At 40.5% G+C, this 19500-nt stretch overlaps 1 protein-coding gene and 1 long non-coding RNA gene across 2 annotated transcripts in view; one reads left to right on the top strand and one right to left on the bottom strand.

Annotated features, from left to right (window-relative positions):
- Nucleotides 1-336: 336 nt before the first annotated feature.
- On the bottom strand, nucleotides 337-8851 carry LOC118154658 (PC-esterase domain-containing protein 1B-like). The gene has a single exon (XM_035305602.3). It carries the CDS (start codon nucleotides 7965-7967, stop codon nucleotides 6699-6701), a length of 1269 nt encoding a protein of 422 aa, XP_035161493.1. The 5' UTR covers nucleotides 7968-8851; the 3' UTR covers nucleotides 337-6698.
- Nucleotides 8852-13868: 5017 nt separating this feature from the next.
- The window catches only part of LOC144576825 (uncharacterized), a 165832-nt gene continuing 160200 nt past the window's right edge, over nucleotides 13869-19500 (top strand). Inside the window, exon 1 of the long non-coding RNA XR_013519392.1 lies at nucleotides 13869-17537. This is a non-coding gene — a long non-coding RNA (uncharacterized LOC144576825). The remainder of the gene's footprint in view (nucleotides 17538-19500) is intronic.

Below are 19500 nucleotides of genomic sequence, written 5' to 3'. Positions count from 1 at the left end.
TGATGATGTGATTAGACACACCTGAAGAAAGAATTAATGAGCTTGAGGATATGTTCATAGAAACTTCTAAAACTAAAAAGCAAGGAGTAGAGTGATATATTTAAAATGTTGAGGAAAAGGGGGAAAAAAAACCCACCAACCCACAATGTTGTATCTTGTACATTATTCTTTAAAGTGAAGAAGTACAAACATAGCTGATGGTATTATGCTTCACTTTACAGCACTTTGCAGATGTGATTCTTACAAATTGAAGGCTTGTGGCAATCCTGTATTGAGCAAGTATACCCATGATATTTTCCCAACATGTGCTTTGTAATATATTTTAATAATTCTCATAATAATTCATACTTTTATTATTATATGTTATGATTATTTATGTTCAGCAATCTTTGATTTTACTACTGTAATTGTTTTGGGATGCCATGAACTGCACCCATATAAGAGGGCAAGCTTAACTAACTGATAAATGTCGAGTGTGCTCTGTCTGCTCCACTGACTCGCCATTCCCCTATCCCTCTGCCTTGCCTCAGACCTCCATTTTCTCTGAAGCACAACAATATTTAAATTAGGCCAATTAATTACCCTATGAGAGCCTCTAAATGTTCAAGTAGAAGGAGGAGTTGCAGGTCTCTCACTTAAAATCAAAAGCTGGAAATGATTAACTATAGTGAGGAAGGCAAGTCAAAATGCAAGGTAAGTTGGAAGATAGGCCTCTTGTGTTAAACAGTTTAGCCAACTTATGAATGCGAAAGTTCTTGAAGTAAATAAAAAGTGCTACTCCACTGAACACACGAATGGTAAGAAAGCAAAACAACCTTATTGCAAATATGGAGAACGTTTTAGTGGTCTGGATAGAAGACTAAACCAGCTACAACATTCCATTAAGGCAAAGCCCAATCCAGAGCAAGGCTGTAACTCTCTTCAGTGTTTTGATGGCCAAGAGGTGAGGAAGCTGCAGAAGAAAAGCAGAAAGCTAGTGGATCTAGCAAAGATAATGATGAAGGTGGACATACTAACAACAGATTTCCATTGTAGATGGAAGAGTCTTATATTGGAAGATGTCATCTAGGATTTTCATACCTAAATAAGTCAATACCTGGCTTCAAGGCTATAAAGGACAGGAAGAATCTTGTTAGGAACTAATGCTGGTGGCCTGAAGTTGAAGCCAATGATTGTTTACCATTCTGAAAATCCTACAGCCCTTCAGAATTATGCTAAATTTACTCTGGCTGTGTTCAACATAGAACAACAAAACCTGGATGACAGCACATCTGTTTATAGCATGGTGTTCTTAATATATATTTTAAGCCCACTGATGAGAACTATTGCTCAGAAAAAGAAAAATTCCTGTCAATATATTACTGCTCATTGACAATGCGCCTGATCATTCAAAAGTTACAATGGAGATACAGAAACAGGTTAATCTTTTTTATTTCTGAGACAGAGTCTTGCTTTGTCACCAGGCACCAGGCTGGAGTGCAGTGGGCTCATCTCGGCCCACTGCAAACTCTGCCTCCTGGGATCAAGCAATTCTGCTGCCTCAGCCTCCCGGTAGCTGGGACCACAGGCATGCGCCACCACACCCAGCTAATTTTTGTATTTTTAGTAGAGATGAGGTTTCACCATGTTGGCTAGGATGGTCTCAATCTCTTGACCTCGTGATCCGCCCACCTCGGCCTCCCAAAGTGCTGGAATTACAGGCGTGAGCCACCGCGCCTGGCCCAGGTTAATGCTGTTTTCATGCCTGCTAACACAACATCCATTCTGCCTCATGGATCAAGAAGCAATTTCAACTTTTAATTATTATTTAAGAAATAAATTTCATAAAGCTAGAGCTGCCATACATAGTAATTCCTCTGATTAATCTGGACAAAATAAACTGAAAATATTCTGGAAAAAATTCACCACTTTAGATGCTGTTAAGAACATTCTTTATTCATGGGAACATGTCAAAATGTCAATATTAACAGGGGTCTGGGAGAAGCTGAGTCAAACCCTCACGGATGACTTTGAGGGGCTTAAAACTTTAGTGAAGGAAATAACTACAGATGTGGCGGAAACAGCAAGGGAACTAGAATTAGAAGTGGAGCCCAAAGATGTGACTGCATTGCTACAATTTCATAAAACTTAAACAAATGAGAAGTTGTTCTTACAAATGAGCACAAAAAATAGTTTCCTGAGATGGAAACTTCTCCTGGTGAAGATGCTCTGAATGTTGTTGAAATGACAATAAAGATCTAAAATATTATAAACTTAGTTTATAAAGCAGTAGCAGGGTTTGAGAAGATTGATTCAAGTTTGGAAGTTCTGTGGGTAAAATGCTATCAAACAGAATTGCATGCTACAGATAAATATTTTGTGAAACAAAGAGTCAATTGATACAGCAAACTTCAATGTTATAGTTTAAGAAACTTCCACAGCCACCCCAACCTTCAGCAATTACTACCCTATCAGTCAGTAACCATCAATATGGAGGCAAGACCTTCCACCAATGAAAAGACTATAACTTACTAAAAGCTCAAATGATTGTTGGCAAGTTTTGGCAATAAAAATTTTTAAATTATGTCCATTGGGTTCTTTAGACTTGCTCCTATTGCACACTTAATGGACTACAGTAGAGTGTAAACATAACTTTTGTATGCACTAAGAAACCAAAAAATTCATGGCTTGCTTTGAGACATTTGCTTTACTGTGGTGTTCTGGAACCAAACCCACAATATCTCTGAGATAAACCTGTGAAGACTTTCCCAGACAAACAAAACCAGAGGGAAGCTGTTGCCAGTAAACCTGCCTTGCAAAAAATGTTAAAAGAAGTTTTTCAGAGAGGGATAATATAGGTCAGAAATTTTGCTTTACATAAAAAAGAGCATCAGTGAAGGAATAAGTGAAGGTAAAACAAAAACTTATTTTTCTGTTCTTACTTAGTTGAATATACAACAGTTTGCTAAAAATAATAATGGCAATAATGTATTTAGTGATTCTAACTTATGGCTAACTTTGCACTACCCATGAGGCAGTACAGTGTTATTCAAAAGTAGATTTGGATTAGATGCAAATACATATTGAAAATGCCAGAGAAACCACTAAAACTGTAAATAAGTAGACTGTAGTTGGTATGTCAAGGAGAAAAAAATGGAATCACACAAAATTCTCAGTTAAACTACAAAAGGCAAAAAAGAGTGAAAAACCAAAAACAATGACTAGAACACAGTAACAAATAAAGAAGATATTAATCCAACATTATCAATAATTAAACATTAATTGTTGTTAACACCAACTAAAAGAGATTGTCAGCATGGATCAAAAGACCCAACTATATATTGTCTACAAGAAATGCACTTTAAGTATAAAGACACATCAAGATTAAACATAAAGGGATGGAGAAAGATATAATAACTCTAATCAAAAGAAAACTCAGTAGCTACATTAATTTCAGATAGAACAGACTTCAAAGCAAGGAATGCTATCACAGATAAGAAGGGACGTTACATAATGATAAAAGGAGTCAATTCTCCAAGAAGACATAACAATCCTTAATGTGTATGCACTGAACAACAGAGTATTAAAATACACGAGGCAAAACTTATAACTCCAAAAAGAAATAGATGAATACACTATTATAGTTGGAAACTTTAACACCTATCAGTAATGGACAGATTCAGCAGGCAGTAAAGACATAGTCGAACTCAACAGCACTATCAATCAACTGGATATAAATGACATCGATAAAATATTCCATCCAACAACAGCAGGCGACACCTTCTTATCAAGCTCACATGGAACATTCACCAAGACAGACAACATTCTTGGCCATAAAACACACCTCAACAAATTTAAAAATAGAAATCATACAATATCTGCTCTCAGATCAAATGAAATTAAAGTAGATACCAGTAACAGAAAGGTAGCTTGAAGATCACCAAATACTGGAAGATTAAACAACACACTTGTAAATAACAGTTGGATCAAAGAAGAAATCTCAAGAGATATCTCAAAGACAATATTGTCAATATGTTAGTTCTTCCTAACTTCATCTGTAGAGTAAATGTAATCTCAAGGGAAATTGCAGCAAACTATTTGTGGACCTTGACAGACTGCTTCTAAAATTTTATATGAGGAGGCAAAAGATCCGCAGTAGCCAACACAATATTGAAGGAAAACTAAGTCAGAGTAATGACCCTACTTGACTTCAAGACTTACTATAAAGTTACAGTAATCAAGATAGTTTAGTATTGGCAAAATAATAGACAGGTCAATAGAACAGAACAGTGAACCTAGAAATAGACACCCACAAATATCTTTGTCACCTGAACTTTGACAAAGGAGGAAAGGCAAGACAATGGAGAAAAGACAGTCTTTTCAACAAATAGTGTTGAAGCAACTGGATATCTGCATGCAAAAATAAATAAAAACATAAATCTGGACACAGACCATATACTTTTCAGAGAAACTCCAAAACACTGATAACAGCGAATGATTCCAAGGATGTGGATGGGAATGCAATATGGTATAGCCACTTTGAAAGACAGTTTGGTAGTTTCTTACAAACCTAAATGTACTCTTACCACATGATCCACAGTTACATTCCTTAATAATCATTCAAATTATATTTTATTTACAAGAAACCTGCACACAGAGGTTTATTACAGTTTTATTCATAATTGCCAAAACTTGGAAACAACCATAATGTCCTTCAGCAGGTGAATGGATAAACAGTGGTACATCCAGACCATGGAATATTATTTGGCACTAAAAATAAATGAGTTGTTGGATAGAAAAAATAGAATAATACCTACTATTTGATAGCATAGCAGTGTGACTATAGTCAATAATAACTTAATTGTACACTTTACAATAACCAAGAATGTAATTGGTTTGTAACACAAAGCATAAATGCTTGAAGGGATGGATACCCCAGTCTCAATGATGTGATTATTTCACATTGCATGCCTGTATAAAAAAAATCTCATGTACTCCATAAGTATAAACTCATAAAAATTAAAAATAAATTGAAAATAAAATTAAAGGCCAGGCGTGGTGGCTCATGCCTGTAATCCCAGCACTTTGGGAGGCTGAGGTGGGTGGATCACTAGGTCAGGAATTTGAGACCAGCCTGGCCAATATGGTGAAACCCCATCACTACTAAAAATACAAAAATTAGCTGGGCATGGTGGTGTGCGCCTGTAATCCCAGCTACTCAGGAGGCTAAGGCAGGAGAATTGCTTGAACCTGGGAGGTGGAGATTGCAGTGAGCTGAGATTGTGCCACTGTACTCCAGCCTAGGTGACAGAGTGAGACTCAGTCTCAGGAAAAAAAAAAAATCAAAATAAATGAGTTCTTAAGCCATGAAAAGACAAGCTGGGAACTTAAATTCCTAAGCAAAAGAACCCAATTTGAAAATGCTACATATTTTAAGTCTAACTATATAGTATCTTGGAAAAAAAAACAAAACTATGGAGACAGTTACAGATCCATGGTTTCCAGGGGTTGGGGAGCAGGAAGGATGCAAAGACAGAGCAGAGAGGATTTTCAGGATGGTGAAACTATTCTTATGATACTATAATGATGGATGATACGTGCCATTATATATTTGTCAAAACCCATAGAATGGAGAACATCAATAATAAACTCTAATGAACTATTGTGCTGGGGTGATAATGATGTGTTAATGCAGGTTCATCAGAGATAACAAATGTACCATTTGATGTGGAATGTTGATAGTGGGGGAGGCTGTGCCTGTGTGAAATCAAAAGAGTATATGCACTCAAATTTGCTGTGAACCTAAAATTGCTCTAAAAATTAAATTCTAGGTCAGGTGCCCTGGCTCACATCTGTAATCCCAACACTTTGGGAGGTCTAAGCAGGAGGACTGCTTGAGTCCAGGACTTTGAGAACAGCCTGGACAATGTGGCAAGACCTCATCTCCACAAAAATTTTAAAAAATTAGCCAGGCATGGTGGTGCATACCTGTGGTCCCGGTTAGTTGAGAGGCTGAGACAGGAGGATCACTTGAGCCAGTGCACTCCAGCCTAGGCATTAGAGTGAGACTCTGTCTCAATAAAAAAAAAAAAAAAAAAAGTAAAAAGTCTGTTTTTAAAAATGTGCTAGGCATTTGATGAACTTTAAAGATTATGTTTCTAACAGACAATAAACAACCTTGAATTAGTGAATGGATTATTTTTAACAGACAAATGCTATGTTGAAGCACAGAGAAATGTAATTAAAGAATCTGTAAGACAACTTATGGCGAAAGCTTTAGATATAAACTTCTATGAACATACGCATAAACAAATGGCGAAATGGAAATCTTAATTGAAATCGAAATGTTTAAGTTCTAAGGATCAAAATTTTTACCTTGTTTCGTTTTTGGAAGAATGTCAATGGAAAAATACTGCCTGATGACAGACTTAAATATTGAGTATGGCTTAACTTTTTTTTTTAAGGCGAGGAGCACTTTCATGTAGACTTCTTTTCTTCCTAAATGCTTCGAGAACCGCCTGGTGGTCTGGGTCTCTGCTCCCTTCCCAAGAAGTGGAAACTCTGGCAGAGGATTGTTGTGGCAGGCGGTTCACTAATGAGAGTCGGAAGCATAAAGATGATCCAAGTTCAGCAGGGTTGCTGAAGGCCAGGCCCGAGTGATAGTGGTCAGGCAGCCCATCCACCATGCAGGGGAAGACCAGACGTTCTCCCGGGTCTGGCTACTGAGGCCTGGTCCTAGGTGTTCTTGGGACCCCTCCGTGTGTGTGTGCGTGGCCTTGCTGGCTTCGGTGTGGCTCGCTGGGGTGCCTGCGACGGTAAGGGGAAGACCCCCTCTCTAGGTGATGGGCAGACCTTGTGCGGATGGGGCCCGGCCGCGAGTCACGACCAACCCTGGAGTTTTCTTCGCTGCGGTGTCTGATGTGGCCTCTGGTGAAGTCGCTGGAGAAATGCCGGTGGGAGGGCAAATAGATGTCCTGCCGGCTGGGAGAGAAAGGCGGCCGAGCCCAGGGAAACGATGAAGAGAGCTGTCGAGGGTCATGGAGGTCTCCTCGGACTGCCCGGTCCCCTCGGCCACGTGAGTCGGCTCGGCCATGTGGGTCAGCTCGGTCCCTTCGGCTGTGTGGGTCCGCTCGGTGGTTTCGGGGCTGCCTTCTGCCCGCCAGGACTGCACGTCTGTCAGCGTGGCCATGCCTGACCCACCAGTCCACGGCTTCGCGCTGGGGTAGGTCCACGCCCCAGGCATCTGCCAGGTGGGCCAGCAGCAGCTGGGAGAGGTGGCGGTGTGCGTGCTCGTCCCAGTGCACGCCGTCGGGGAGCCGGTGGCGCGTGGCGTGGCGGAAGTGGAAGTGCAGGTCCAGCACGTCGAAGCCACGCCTCACGGCCTCGGCGGAGCTGTAGAAGTTGGCCTCCATCACGTCTTCCCGCAGGCGGGAGCGGCGGAGCCGGTGCTCGCGTGGGAGAAAGCTCCCTGAGATGGTCTCCGCCACGGGCATGGCCGTGTTCCATAGCAGGAGGCAGGACACGGGCAGCGCCCGGTCCAGCCGCGCGAACAGGCTCTCCAGGTTCTGCCGGTAGCTCCTGAGGCAGTCCCGGCCATCCCTGGAGAGGTCCAAAAGGCAGGAGTTCATGACCACTACGTCAGGGGCGGGCTCGGCCCGACGCAGCTCCTCCACGACGCGCTCCGCGTAGTGCGAGAACACGCGCGCGATGAAGTAGAACCGCACCAGGTGGTGGCCGGAGTGGAATTGGCGCACCTCACGGTAGTCGCTGCTGTCGTGCATGTGGCGGCTCCTGCAGCCCACCAGCAGCGTGTCACGCTCAAAGCTCGGCTCGCCTTTGGCCTTCAGCTGACTGGAGGACAGCAGGCAGTCCTTCTGTAGCAGGAGCACCAGGTCCTTGTACACGGCCCTCTGGACCGAGTCCCCCACGACCACTACGAACTTGTTGTGCAGCAGCTGCCGGACTTCGCAGGCTCGCAGCTGGGCCATGGCGGCGGAGGCCTGGTGCGCGACTGAGCTCCCGCCTTCCCTCAGCGCAGCTCCGGAGAGGATTCTGGGACCTGTAGGACGCCGCGAGAGGAGAGGGCTGGCGAAGGGTCGTCTTTGCTTGGCGCCGGGGCGTGGGCTGAGGAAAGACGCTGGGGTCGCGCCCCTGAAGCCTTCCTGAGTGGAGTTTACTTCAGCCAGGATGTGACCTATGAACCGCGGAGGTTCCCGTGCGAGTCCTGACTCCACCTGGCGGAAGGGAGGCGCGGAACTCCCGCGGGAGCGCCCCAGTCGGTGAGGACTCTATTTGGGTGGATCTGTGCCGGCTTTCAAATAGCGCCGCCGCGGACTGCGCTTAGTCTCCACTCAGCGCAGCCTTCCCAAGGCCTTCTCTTTGTTAGCGGCAGCAGCAGCTCGCTCGTGGGGGCCGCAGTCCAGTGAGGAGGCTGCTGCTTAGCGTTGGCTCTGGGCGTTCCCGTGTCTAGTAGCGAATGTCTCCATCGCCGGCTTGGTTCTCCTTCCGCGCCAATTCCTATCCTGGGGCATTTGGGGAATGGCTCCTCTGGAAAGGGGTGCCATTCCCAGGGGTAGAGCCCGGTCTGGGGACTGATCTGCTAGGTCAGTCTGTTGGCAGAATACTCAAGTCAAACTGTACCAGTAGTGGAGGGCTCAACTCTATTTCTTATAGTTAAACTACTTCTCGCCAGTTCATGGAGGATTCACATGCACTTATAACAGATAAAACAGAGATCCCTGTGTAACCCTTTACTCATTTTCCCCACCTGTAATACCTCAGTGCCCTCGACATACAGACCCTTTCCTCCCATTGTCCTTCAAGTGCCAACCACCTCTCTCCCTCTCCATTGCCCTGATGCCTGGCAACCACTAAGCTGTTCCCCACTTACAGAATTTTGCCATTTCAAGAATTCTATTTAAATGGAATTGCATAATATGCAAGCTTGTGGGATTGGCTTTTCTGCCCTTGGCGTTGTTCTCTGCAAATTGGTTCAGTGTGTTTACTTTGTATGCCCCAACTGTTTTCTGTACTAGGAAGTGAGTTTTCAGTGGTACCAAGGTGTCAATACTTTGTTCCCTTTTTATTGCTGAGTACTTTTCAGTGGTATGGATGTACCACAGTCAGTTAACTAATCACCTGTTTAAAAGACTGTAAGGGTCCTTTCCTCTTTGGGGCTATTACACATCACACTGTTATGAGTATTCATGGGCAGGTTTTTGTAGAAACCTAGATTTTCATTTCCCTAAGATAAACCCAGAACTGTAATTGCTGGGTGGTATGATGGTTGTGTATTTATTTAGGGCTTTAGGAAGTGCCCAGACACTTCTCCAGAGTGGCTGTATCATTTTACGTTCCCACCATTAGTGAATTAGTGGCTAATTTCTTTGTTTCTGAGATGTAGATATGCATATCTTGGATATGTGAACCGTAGAATTATTTTCTATATGGAGATGGATATGACCTCTCTGGTTGTAGGAAACCTGGTTTCCTTCTTCTTTGGCTATGGATATAAGCGTCAAGCTGTGTAATGCAGGCCTTCTTCATCTTTAGGTACGGATGTGAGCTTCTAGCCTGTGTAAGCCTAGCCTCTTGATCCTTGATTAGGAATATGAGCTTTCTGCTGAATAAATCTGGACTTCTTTCTCTCCATCCTTGGTTCTGAGTGCAAAATTCTTGGACCTATTTTTAACAGAGGTTAGTAAACAGCCACCTTTTAAAATATCCCATATGATTGTTATATTTATCAGTTAAGATCTTTGTGTGAAACAGCTAATTTTGGAGCCAGTTATTGTTATTTTTAGTTATGATGTAAATATTGTGAAAATAGTCAAAATCAAAATGCACTTGTGTTAAAAAATCTCTGACAAATAGAAGTGAGAAAAGCCATGAAGGGAGAATTCTCATGCATAAAAGCCTGATAAGAAGTATCACAAAAGTGTCCACAAAAACCACAATCTTGCATAAAGGCTGTCACAATCTTACAATCTTTTTTTTTTTTAAATTTTTTATTGCATTTTAGGTTTTGGGGTACATGAGCAGAACATGCAAGACAGTTGCGTAGGTACACACATGGCAGTGTGTTTTGCTTTCTTTCTCCCCTTCACCCACATTTGGCATTTCTCCCCAGGCTGTCCCTCCCCATCTCCCCCTCCCACTGGCCCTTCCCTTTTTCCCCCAATAGACCCCAGTGTTTAGTACTCCCCTCCCTGTGTCCATGTGTTCTCATTTTTCATCACCCACCTATGAGTGAGAATATGCGGTGTTTCATTTTCTGTTCTTGTGTCAGTTTGCTGAGGATGATGTTCTCCAGATTCATCCATGTCCCTACAAACGACACAAACTCATCATTTCTGATTGCTGCATAATATTCCATGGTATATATGTTCCACATTTTTCCAAGCCAGTCTATTATCAATGGGCATTTGGGTTGATTCCAGGTCTTTGCTATTGTAAACAGTGCTGCAATGAACATTCGTGTACATGTGTCCTTAGAGTAGAACGATTTATAGTCCTTTGGATATATACCCAGTAATGGGATTGCTGGGTCAAATGGAATTTCTATTTCTAAGGCCTTGAGGAATCGCCACACTGTCTTCCACAATGGTTGAACTAATTTACACTCCCACCAACAGTGTAAAAGTGTTCCTTTTTCTCCACATCCTCTCCAGCATCTGTTGTCTCCAGATTTTTTAATGATCGTCATTCTAACTGGCGTGAGATGGTATCTCAATGTGGTTTTGATTTGCATCTCTCTGATGATCAGTGACGATGAGCATTTTTAACCTTACAGTCTTACACCTTTTTCAGAACCTCTGCCCAGAAACTGTCTAACCTTGGCCTGGCACCACCCTTGTTGTTACTGATCCTTGTAGCCAAGAATAATTATCTGAAAACAGTGACATAATCCTAAAACCTCTGTCTTCCTTTACTTTCCTGAATACTCACATAGTTGACTGTGGCACATATGTTCTTACTGAAATATCTATTTCTGAATAAACATTATTTTCTTTTGCAGAATCTCTGTGTTTTCTATTTAGCTTGACAATATAAATTCATGAAACCTATAAAATTCATGAATAACCTATTAAGAGTTGTACTTGTCTGTACATTAAAGGGACTTTGTATGCTTTCATCTTTACCTACTTTCTCTATACTTTTCTCTCTTTATATATTATACAAGATGTAAATTAATTGGTTTAGTAATTTTCCATATTTCTAATTAGTGGGAACGTTGAAGCCTTTTGCCTTCACTACAAATGAAGGCATGATTTATATTGGTTTAACAACTACTTTTTGACCCCTAAAATCAATTGCTTGACCTTATTGCCAAGAAAGAAAGTTGAAATTATTCAATGGTGTATTTGAGAATTATCTGAAATTTTATATTTTGTGAAAGCTGATTTATTTGTATGTTGCAATTTAAAGGTAATAATTGAATAAAACTAAAGTCCGTTTAGAATAACCTACATGATCACTTTTTTTTTTTTTTTTTTTTGGAGGCTAAGTCTCTGTGGCCCAGGTCGCAGTGCAGTGGTCTGATCTCAGCTTGCTAAACCTCTGTCTCCCAGGTTCAAGCAATTCTCGTGCTTCCACCTCCTGAGTAACTGACCCTACAGGTGCCCACAACCACACCTAATTTTTGTATTTTTAGTAGAGATAGGGTTTTGCCATGTTGTCTAGGCTGGTCTCAAATTCCTGACTGCAGGTGATCTGCCCGCCTCAGCCTCCCAAAGTGCTAGGGTTACAGGCATGAGCCATCCCGCCTGGCTAATTTTTTATATTTTTAGTAGAGGCAGAGTTTCACCATGCTGGCCAGACTGGTCTCAAGCTCCTGACCTTGTGATCTGCCTGCCTCAGCCTCCCAAAGTGCTGGGATTATAGGGGTGAGCCACTATGCCCAACCCTCTCTGATATTTTTAAGGATCCTTTATTTATTCCTTGAGATAATAGAGGACAGTGATAATTATTCTGCCACATGGTAGCATGTAATATATTTGGATACATTTTGGATGCCATGGCTCTCCTGAGTAGTCTTTTATACTGTCCCCAGATCTCTTCAGTTATTACTAACTAGGCATGATTTCTACTCTGTGTTAGTGCATGGGTCTATATACAAATAGGTATAATGATAGAATAAGAAAGAGAATTCAGAAGTATATAACCATGGCACAGTAAGAATTTCTTTATATGGTGATAAAGTGGATTCCTGTGGGATAATATCCCCCTTCCCTTCCAAAATGTAGTGAGATTTGGTTCTAGGATCCTCTGTCCTGGTGAATTTTTAACTCTGCAAGTTTCAGGGGAAGAACTAGGGAAGCAAGAGTTGCCTCATCTACTCATAAGTCTCACTGTTTCTTTTATCTCCTGTATATCCTATGGTCTTCTTTGGTTTGCTGATTGAGTAGTAATCTCGACAGTGTCATGCTCATGTTGTCATTTCCATCAGTTATTATAGCTAGACCAGCTTTTGTCATTGGTCCTAGTTTGTAAGTTTCTTCTCCAATCCTAGTTATGCTGCAATTCAGATATGACATTGAAAAGTAACCCAAATGTTCCAGGTGTGGTCTGATCAACACAACCTAAGTTTGGATTATCACCTCCTTTGTTCAATTAATACTGCCTAAAACCTAATCTGCTCTTTTGGAGGATCTGCTATGCTCATGACTCAGGTTAACTTTACCTTCCACTAAACTCCCTGATTCATTTTAATAGCTGGTAAATATTGTCTTCCTTGCCCTAAACTTATGCTTCCGGCCTTTTTTAATTTGAGAACAATTCTCAAGACTTATTACTGCTAGATTTATTCTATTGTTCCAGTTGGCCAAGGTCTTTTTATTCCATTGCTACAGCCTGTTAAGATCTTTCTGGATTCTAATTCTTTCATCCTGGTTAGACAATGTCCTTCTCAGCAATCTGCAAACCATGCTTTAATACACATTCCTTTTATATCTGCAAGTCAATAGTAAAACTTCTGAACTAGATAGGACAGGGTAAAGAAATTGGGATACATACAGAACTCCCTTCAATTTTACATTGATCCAGTTTTCAGTAGACTGGATAGAGTTGTTTAACCTATTATTGATCCACATAATTATTTTTCGCTTCTAGTACATATTTCTCCATCATATATAGAAGAAAATTGTGAAATTGTGTCAAACATCTTTTTGAATTTCTTATAGATTAGGTTTACTAGCTTTCACAGATTTAACAGCATAACGTCACAAAGATGTGCAGGATGATGTCTGATATATTCTTCCTGCTTCTCCTAATCCACCATCCACCCTGATTTGTGTCCCTGGAAGCTGTCCTCCATGCACTGCGTTAACTAGATTCCTTTGTCCTGCACTGGCAGGAGATTGCAGGAGGGCAGGAGGAGAATGAGATCACAATATGTATTTCCCCAGATTGCTTTCTTCATAGCCAGAGATAGATAATCAGTAGTTTAGTGTAAGTGGCTTAATTCTACCAAAGTCCATAATGTCCCTCCAGTGGACTCTCCTTCAGAAGATACAGTTACAACCCTCTCCAAGTTCCCGTACGTATTTTCCTCCTTGCCTCTTCAAACCTAAAGGCCAGGGCAGGATCGATGGTCTTGCAACTTGTGGATCATATAGGGTCTCATGCTTGGTAATGCTAGGCTATCCCTGTGGTGAAATTCTTAATCTTTTTTTTTTTTAGTGGAGGCCCTGCAAATCATGCATACAGTCCTTCTGTGGTTGGTACTGGTTCTCCACGGTTGTTTTACTGTCCCTCTAAGTTTCTTTTAACCTTGACCCATGCTTTTATGAAATTCTCTTTCTAAATTCTCCTCTAGTACATTGATTTGTTATGTGTGCCTCTGTTCCCTGCCTGGACCTTGACTAATACAGAAGAAAATGAGGTGAGTCTAATTTTTTTATGCAAGTCTTTGTTGGCTCCTAGTGATCATTGCTTCTTTAGGGTCTCCACACCTATTCTTTTATGTAAAAGATTCTAAAATCTTAGCTGAAATCACCATAACTTTTACTTGTCTTAATTTGCCAAATCTTTGTCCAGTTTTTTTTTTTTTGGAGATGGAGTTTCGCTCTTGTTACCCAGGCTGGAGTGCAATGGCATGATCTCAGGTCACCGCAACCTCCGCCTCCTGGGTTCAAGCAGTTCTCCTGCGTCAGCCTCCTGAGTAGCTGGGATTACAGGCATGCGCCACCATGCCTAGCTAATTTTTTGTATTTTTAGTAGAGACAGGGTTTCACCATGTTGACCAGGAGGGTCTCGATCTGCTGACCTCGTGATCCACCCGCCTTGGCCTCCCAAAGTGCTGGGATTACAGGCTTGAGCCACGGCGCCCGGCCCTTTGTTCAGTTTTTAAAGATTGGCTGATATTTGCCTGTCTCCAGTTTTATTCCTCTTCACTGTTTTTGATCGCCTCTCAAAGATCACTGGCAATGTTTGGTTTAATGATTTAATTTGAAGATTCTTTAGAGATCTTTAGAAATAATTCAGGACCAGAAGTTTAACTATGCTTCCCCAGCTAAAGCTACAGTTTTTTCTTATCAACATGTTTTGTCTTTTTTTTCAGTCTAAAGAGAGGTTTACCTTTTCTTTGTCATTAGTCAATATCTCATTGGCCCCCAACAGAGAACATTCCCTTCTACTTGCACTCATAAAAGACTTAAAATACTTAAAAAACAAAAACAAAAAAAACCTTCCTTCATTTGGTGCTACCAACTTCCTGAAAATTCTGTGCCACCCTCTAATATGAATTCTTTCCTCACTGTTTCTTTCATCAGATAGAGCTTTTGAACCTATAAAGAGGACACAGATATTAACATACAAATTCAGAGGCTGAAGTTAAAAGAAGGAAGGATTCTTTATTGTTTCTGTCTCCTTGGGGCTGGAATTCTTTTATTCTGATTGGAGTCCTCAGAACAGGGAAATATCAGATTGATTTAAAAAAAAAAGATCTGGAAATAGAAATGATCATGGGGATTCAAGTTTGGACTACAAAGCAGAAAGGTTTCAGGGCAGAGCTGTAGGGAAGAATCCAGAAAGATGGTAGGTGTTAGGGAGGAATTGTCATGAGGATGGCTGAGGCCTAAAGAGAAGGCACATTTTGTTTTGCTACATAGTGTCTGTTCAAGAGACTTCCATAAGATCTGATTACTTTTCAATACTTCCTTGGTGTTTGCTGTGTTACACATATTGCCATGCTCAGACCAGCCACAAGAAGGGCCCTTCAAAATCTGAGCTCCGCAGCCACATTGGTTTCTTTAAGGTATCTAGTCTTTTTTTTCCTCTGTGGCTTTATTATTGCAGTTGGACAGTTAGAATTACATTTATGTGAACTCTTGAAGTCATCTTCCATCTCCTGGCATATGCCAGTATTTCCTGGCATAAAAATCAAGCTTATTTAATTTTTTTTTAAAAATGAACATCCTAATATTATGGTCACTATTTCTGCAACTATATTCCATGCTGTAATAGCCCTGGCATATTTTATCTACAATAGACTAAAATAAAAATATTCTGTGGGAAATGTTTAGAAAATGCTGTTTATTATATCCTCCTCCCTGGATGGTTATAGGTACATTCACATATTAAGGATTTTGAAAAGTCTTCCTATAAAGGCATTAACTTGGTTTAGCCAAGGAATTCCCCAAACCATTTATACCTATAAGTTTACTTTCTATACTCTGCATTAACAGGACTTTACTGTTTGGTTTTCTTGTTTTACATGATTTCACCATTCAAGAATCTTAGGAAATTAAAGTTGTAAATATCTTTATTATTAATTTTAGGAATTCCCAGAAAATCTATTTATCTAAACATTCCATTTACCCTTGTAGGTGCCATAGAAAAAAACTTCTTTGCTCTCTGAAGTTTTGCAGAAAATCAACTTACAAATGCAGATGAATAGGATAAAAAGCATATAAAATTTATTTTAATGTGTACAACATAAGGAAGTCACAGGAGAATGATTACCCGATAACCCAACGGGGTACAGATGCTTACATACTTATATACCCTTCTTCATAGAATAAGGGGAGATGGGGGGAATGTGCAATTTGAAACATAATACATTATTTTTTGGGGAACAATGAATGGATTTGAAGAAGATACAGTAGCCTAGGACAACGTCTTTTGATCCCACAGAGGCAGACAGTGACTAGTAAATGATTCTCTTTGAAATACTGAATGGACCAAAAAGAAAGACAATGGTTTGGACAAAAGTCTGTCCAGGTCTTTTAGTCTTTGTTCCTGCCGTATGAGTTAAGTTAGTGCAAACTCAAGGAAGGGAACAGAGGTAATTGTTTTCTTCTTTGGTGGGTCTGGACTTCAGGCACATAAAGGAAATTCAGAGACCAGCTTCATCAAATGCTTTGGTAGAGACAGAGGATTGAGAGACAGGAATGGGTAGGGGAAGGTCAAAGAGACCTTGAAGTGGCTTCTTTAATTCAGCATGTCAGAGCTGCTGGTGTACCAATTTCTGAGCCCCAGCAACTTCATCAGAGTAAATACCTTTTCTCAGGACAATATAGCATCAAAAGAGTGTTTTCTCTTCAAAAATTCTGTTTGAAACCATGTCCATGCCGTGTTCACCAATCCTAAACAATAATTTTGTGAATATTCTACAGTCCTAATCTAGCTCCCACTTTAAGATCTGCTAACTGTCCCCCACCCCACATTTACTGATACCTTCACTTTTTTCTCTCAAATTCAGATGCAGTGAAGACTGTCAAAATAGCAATCTCCCTTAGCACAGTACACAATAAAATTAGCTTTGCTTTATCAACAGATTATTTTCAGGTTGGTGTCCACATTTAAGGATCTGATCACAGCATACTCTTTTCACATAAACTTTTTTACATCCTGGAAAACAAGTATTTGAAGGAATACACTTGAAGGGATATAGGCTCACAGGATTGTGCAGGAGGATTCAGTCCCCTAAAAGGCCTGGATTCAAGCTACCAAAAATCATCTTATCGGCTGTGTGCAATGGCTCATGCCTTAATCCCAGCACTTTGGGAGGCTGAGGCAGGCAGATCACGCCGTCAGGAGTTTGAGACCATCCTGGCTAACATGGTAAAACCCTGTCTTTACCAGAAATACAAAAAATTAGCTGGGCATAGTGGTGGATGCCTGTAGTCCCAGCTACTCAGGAGGCTGAGGCAGGAGAATCTCTTGAACCCAGGAGGTGGAGGTTGCAGTGAGCTGAGATTGTGCCAGTGCACTAAGTGGCACTTGTCCTTACATTAAGAGGAGCTAGTCCTTCATGTATTTCTTCTGTGGATAATTTAATAACAGGTCTTAAGGTCTGAATCTTTTTACACAAATTCATGTGTTGAAACTTAATTGCCAATATGGTAAGAGGTGGGGTCTTTAGGAGGTGTGAAGTCAAAAGAGTAGAGCCCTGTCTCACTCTTCTGCTATGTGAGAATACAGCATTCATCTCCTTTTCTCGTTCTGTCTCTTCCACCACATGAGAACACCTGGACAGTACCATCTATGAGGAACAGGCCCTCACCAGACAGCAAACTTGCCACGCCTTAATCTTGGACTTCCCAAGCTCCAGAACGGTGAGAAATAAATTTCTATTGTTTATAAAGTAGGCAGTTTCAGGTATTTTGTTATAGTAACAAAAATGGACTTAGACACTAGGACACACCAGTATGAAGAATTTTATTTTCAATTTTCACTGAAAGAAATCCAATTTGTCTTTCCTTTGCATGTTTCATATGAAGGGTGGGTCTCAAAAGTTAATGTCTAGAATTTGAAAGAGAGTGGAGTAAGATAAAGATCTCTTAAAAGGTCCTCCAGATGGAACTTTAAAATTTCCATTAACTAATGCAGTATAGTAAGCCCTGTCTGAATAAGGGCAAGTCTTTGTCCCACAGCTGTTTCGGGTTTCTAGGAAAGCTACCCAATATTAGGAATCTCTTCAGTAATCTGTTCAGTAGGCTTTACACAGGGAGATGAATCTGGGAGAATATAGCCAAAGCAGGGTATTTCCTCTGTCTTATACCCTCATCTCTCCAGACAGTGTTACCTGTCTGCTGTTTTATCACCTGCTCATGTCTTCTACTCTCTGCCATTTCCTTTTCTACTGCACCTCCTACCCCAAGCTGATCTCACCAGGTGAGGTAGGCAGAAAACAGAAAGTCTAATTCAAACCATTGCACAATGTTATTATTATCTCATAACTACACATATTAAAAATTTTAAAAGTTATACATCTGTAACTACCTGAACCTTACCTTTTCCATTTGAGTGATGACTGTCATAGCAACAGTCCTTAGTACCTCAAAAATTATGACTAGAGGATGAAAGAACAACAACAACAAAAAGTTTTACATAAATATAAACCATTATTGAGATGTAAAGGTGGCAATAGGTATAGGTACTATTTCACATTAAAGTAAAAGTACAGTAATAGGAAAAATGATGTACTATCCTGGCCACTTTAAATGTTTTTAATATATTAATAGAGTTTTCAGAAAAATTTTAGTGTAACTGCTGTCATTTTTGCCTTTCAGCTCAGTTTTAGTTTTGAATTTAATTCATTTAGGCTAGAAAACTACAGCAGTGATCAAAGGCATAATTATTACATATTTATAGCCTATTATTATTGTAACATTCTGAAGTAAAGGGCAAAAATTCCACCCAGTGAACTTGTTCTTCCTGTTACTGACACAAGATTGAGACATTTAAATGCTAAGACATGGATCCCTGAGGCAGAACATAAAATATTTATAATGAAGGGAGTATGAGCCAATAAATTTCAGTTATGAATGTTTTTAGCTAGAAGAAATAAATAACTTTACACAGGCAATATTTCAGTTTGCATTTATTGTACCTCGTCATACCAGATTTTCAGGAAACAATAATGATTGCATAGTAGGACACTAAATTACTCTCATGTTTAATGAACAATTAAACTGTTAAGCTTTGATTAAGATATAAGAACCTCCCTAATATGACTGTGAGATGTGGTTTCCTTGGAAAGGTATAGATCGTGATAATACCAATAAAGAGATTTTTTTTTTAAATTTATATACTTTCTATTGAATACAAGTAATTTCAGATTTAAATAAGCTTTGAGTAAGGATTACCAAACTCATAGGTTTAGGGAAGAAGGGAAAGGATAGTGTTTAAGTAATAGGGAAATGAATTATGTATTTGGGATGCCTTATCTCTAATCCATTTAAACAGTTTTAAAATTTGGTAGTGAAAGTGGCCTAAAGTACATGTAATAATGCATAAAAATTGCTAGGAGAAGTCAGGCAGAGTGGCTCTTGCTTGTAGTCCTAGCACTTTGGAAGGCCAAGGCAGGAGGATCACTGAGCTCAAGAGTTTGCGACCAGCTTGGGCAACATAGTGAGACTCTGTCTCTACAAAAAATTTAAATGTTAGCTGAGCATGGTTGCATGTGCCTATAGTCCCAGTGACTCCAGAGGCTGAGGTGGAGGATTGCTTGAGTCAAGGAGGTAGAGGCAGAAGTGAGACATGATCACACCACTGCACTCCAAAGAGCAAGACACT

Source organism: Callithrix jacchus, chromosome 6, assembly GCF_049354715.1.
Source record: "Callithrix jacchus isolate 240 chromosome 6, calJac240_pri, whole genome shotgun sequence".
Lineage (NCBI taxonomy): Eukaryota > Metazoa > Chordata > Mammalia > Primates > Cebidae > Callithrix > Callithrix jacchus.
The sequence above is the reverse complement of the archived record's forward strand: the minus strand, read 5'-3'. Positions and strand labels throughout refer to the sequence as shown.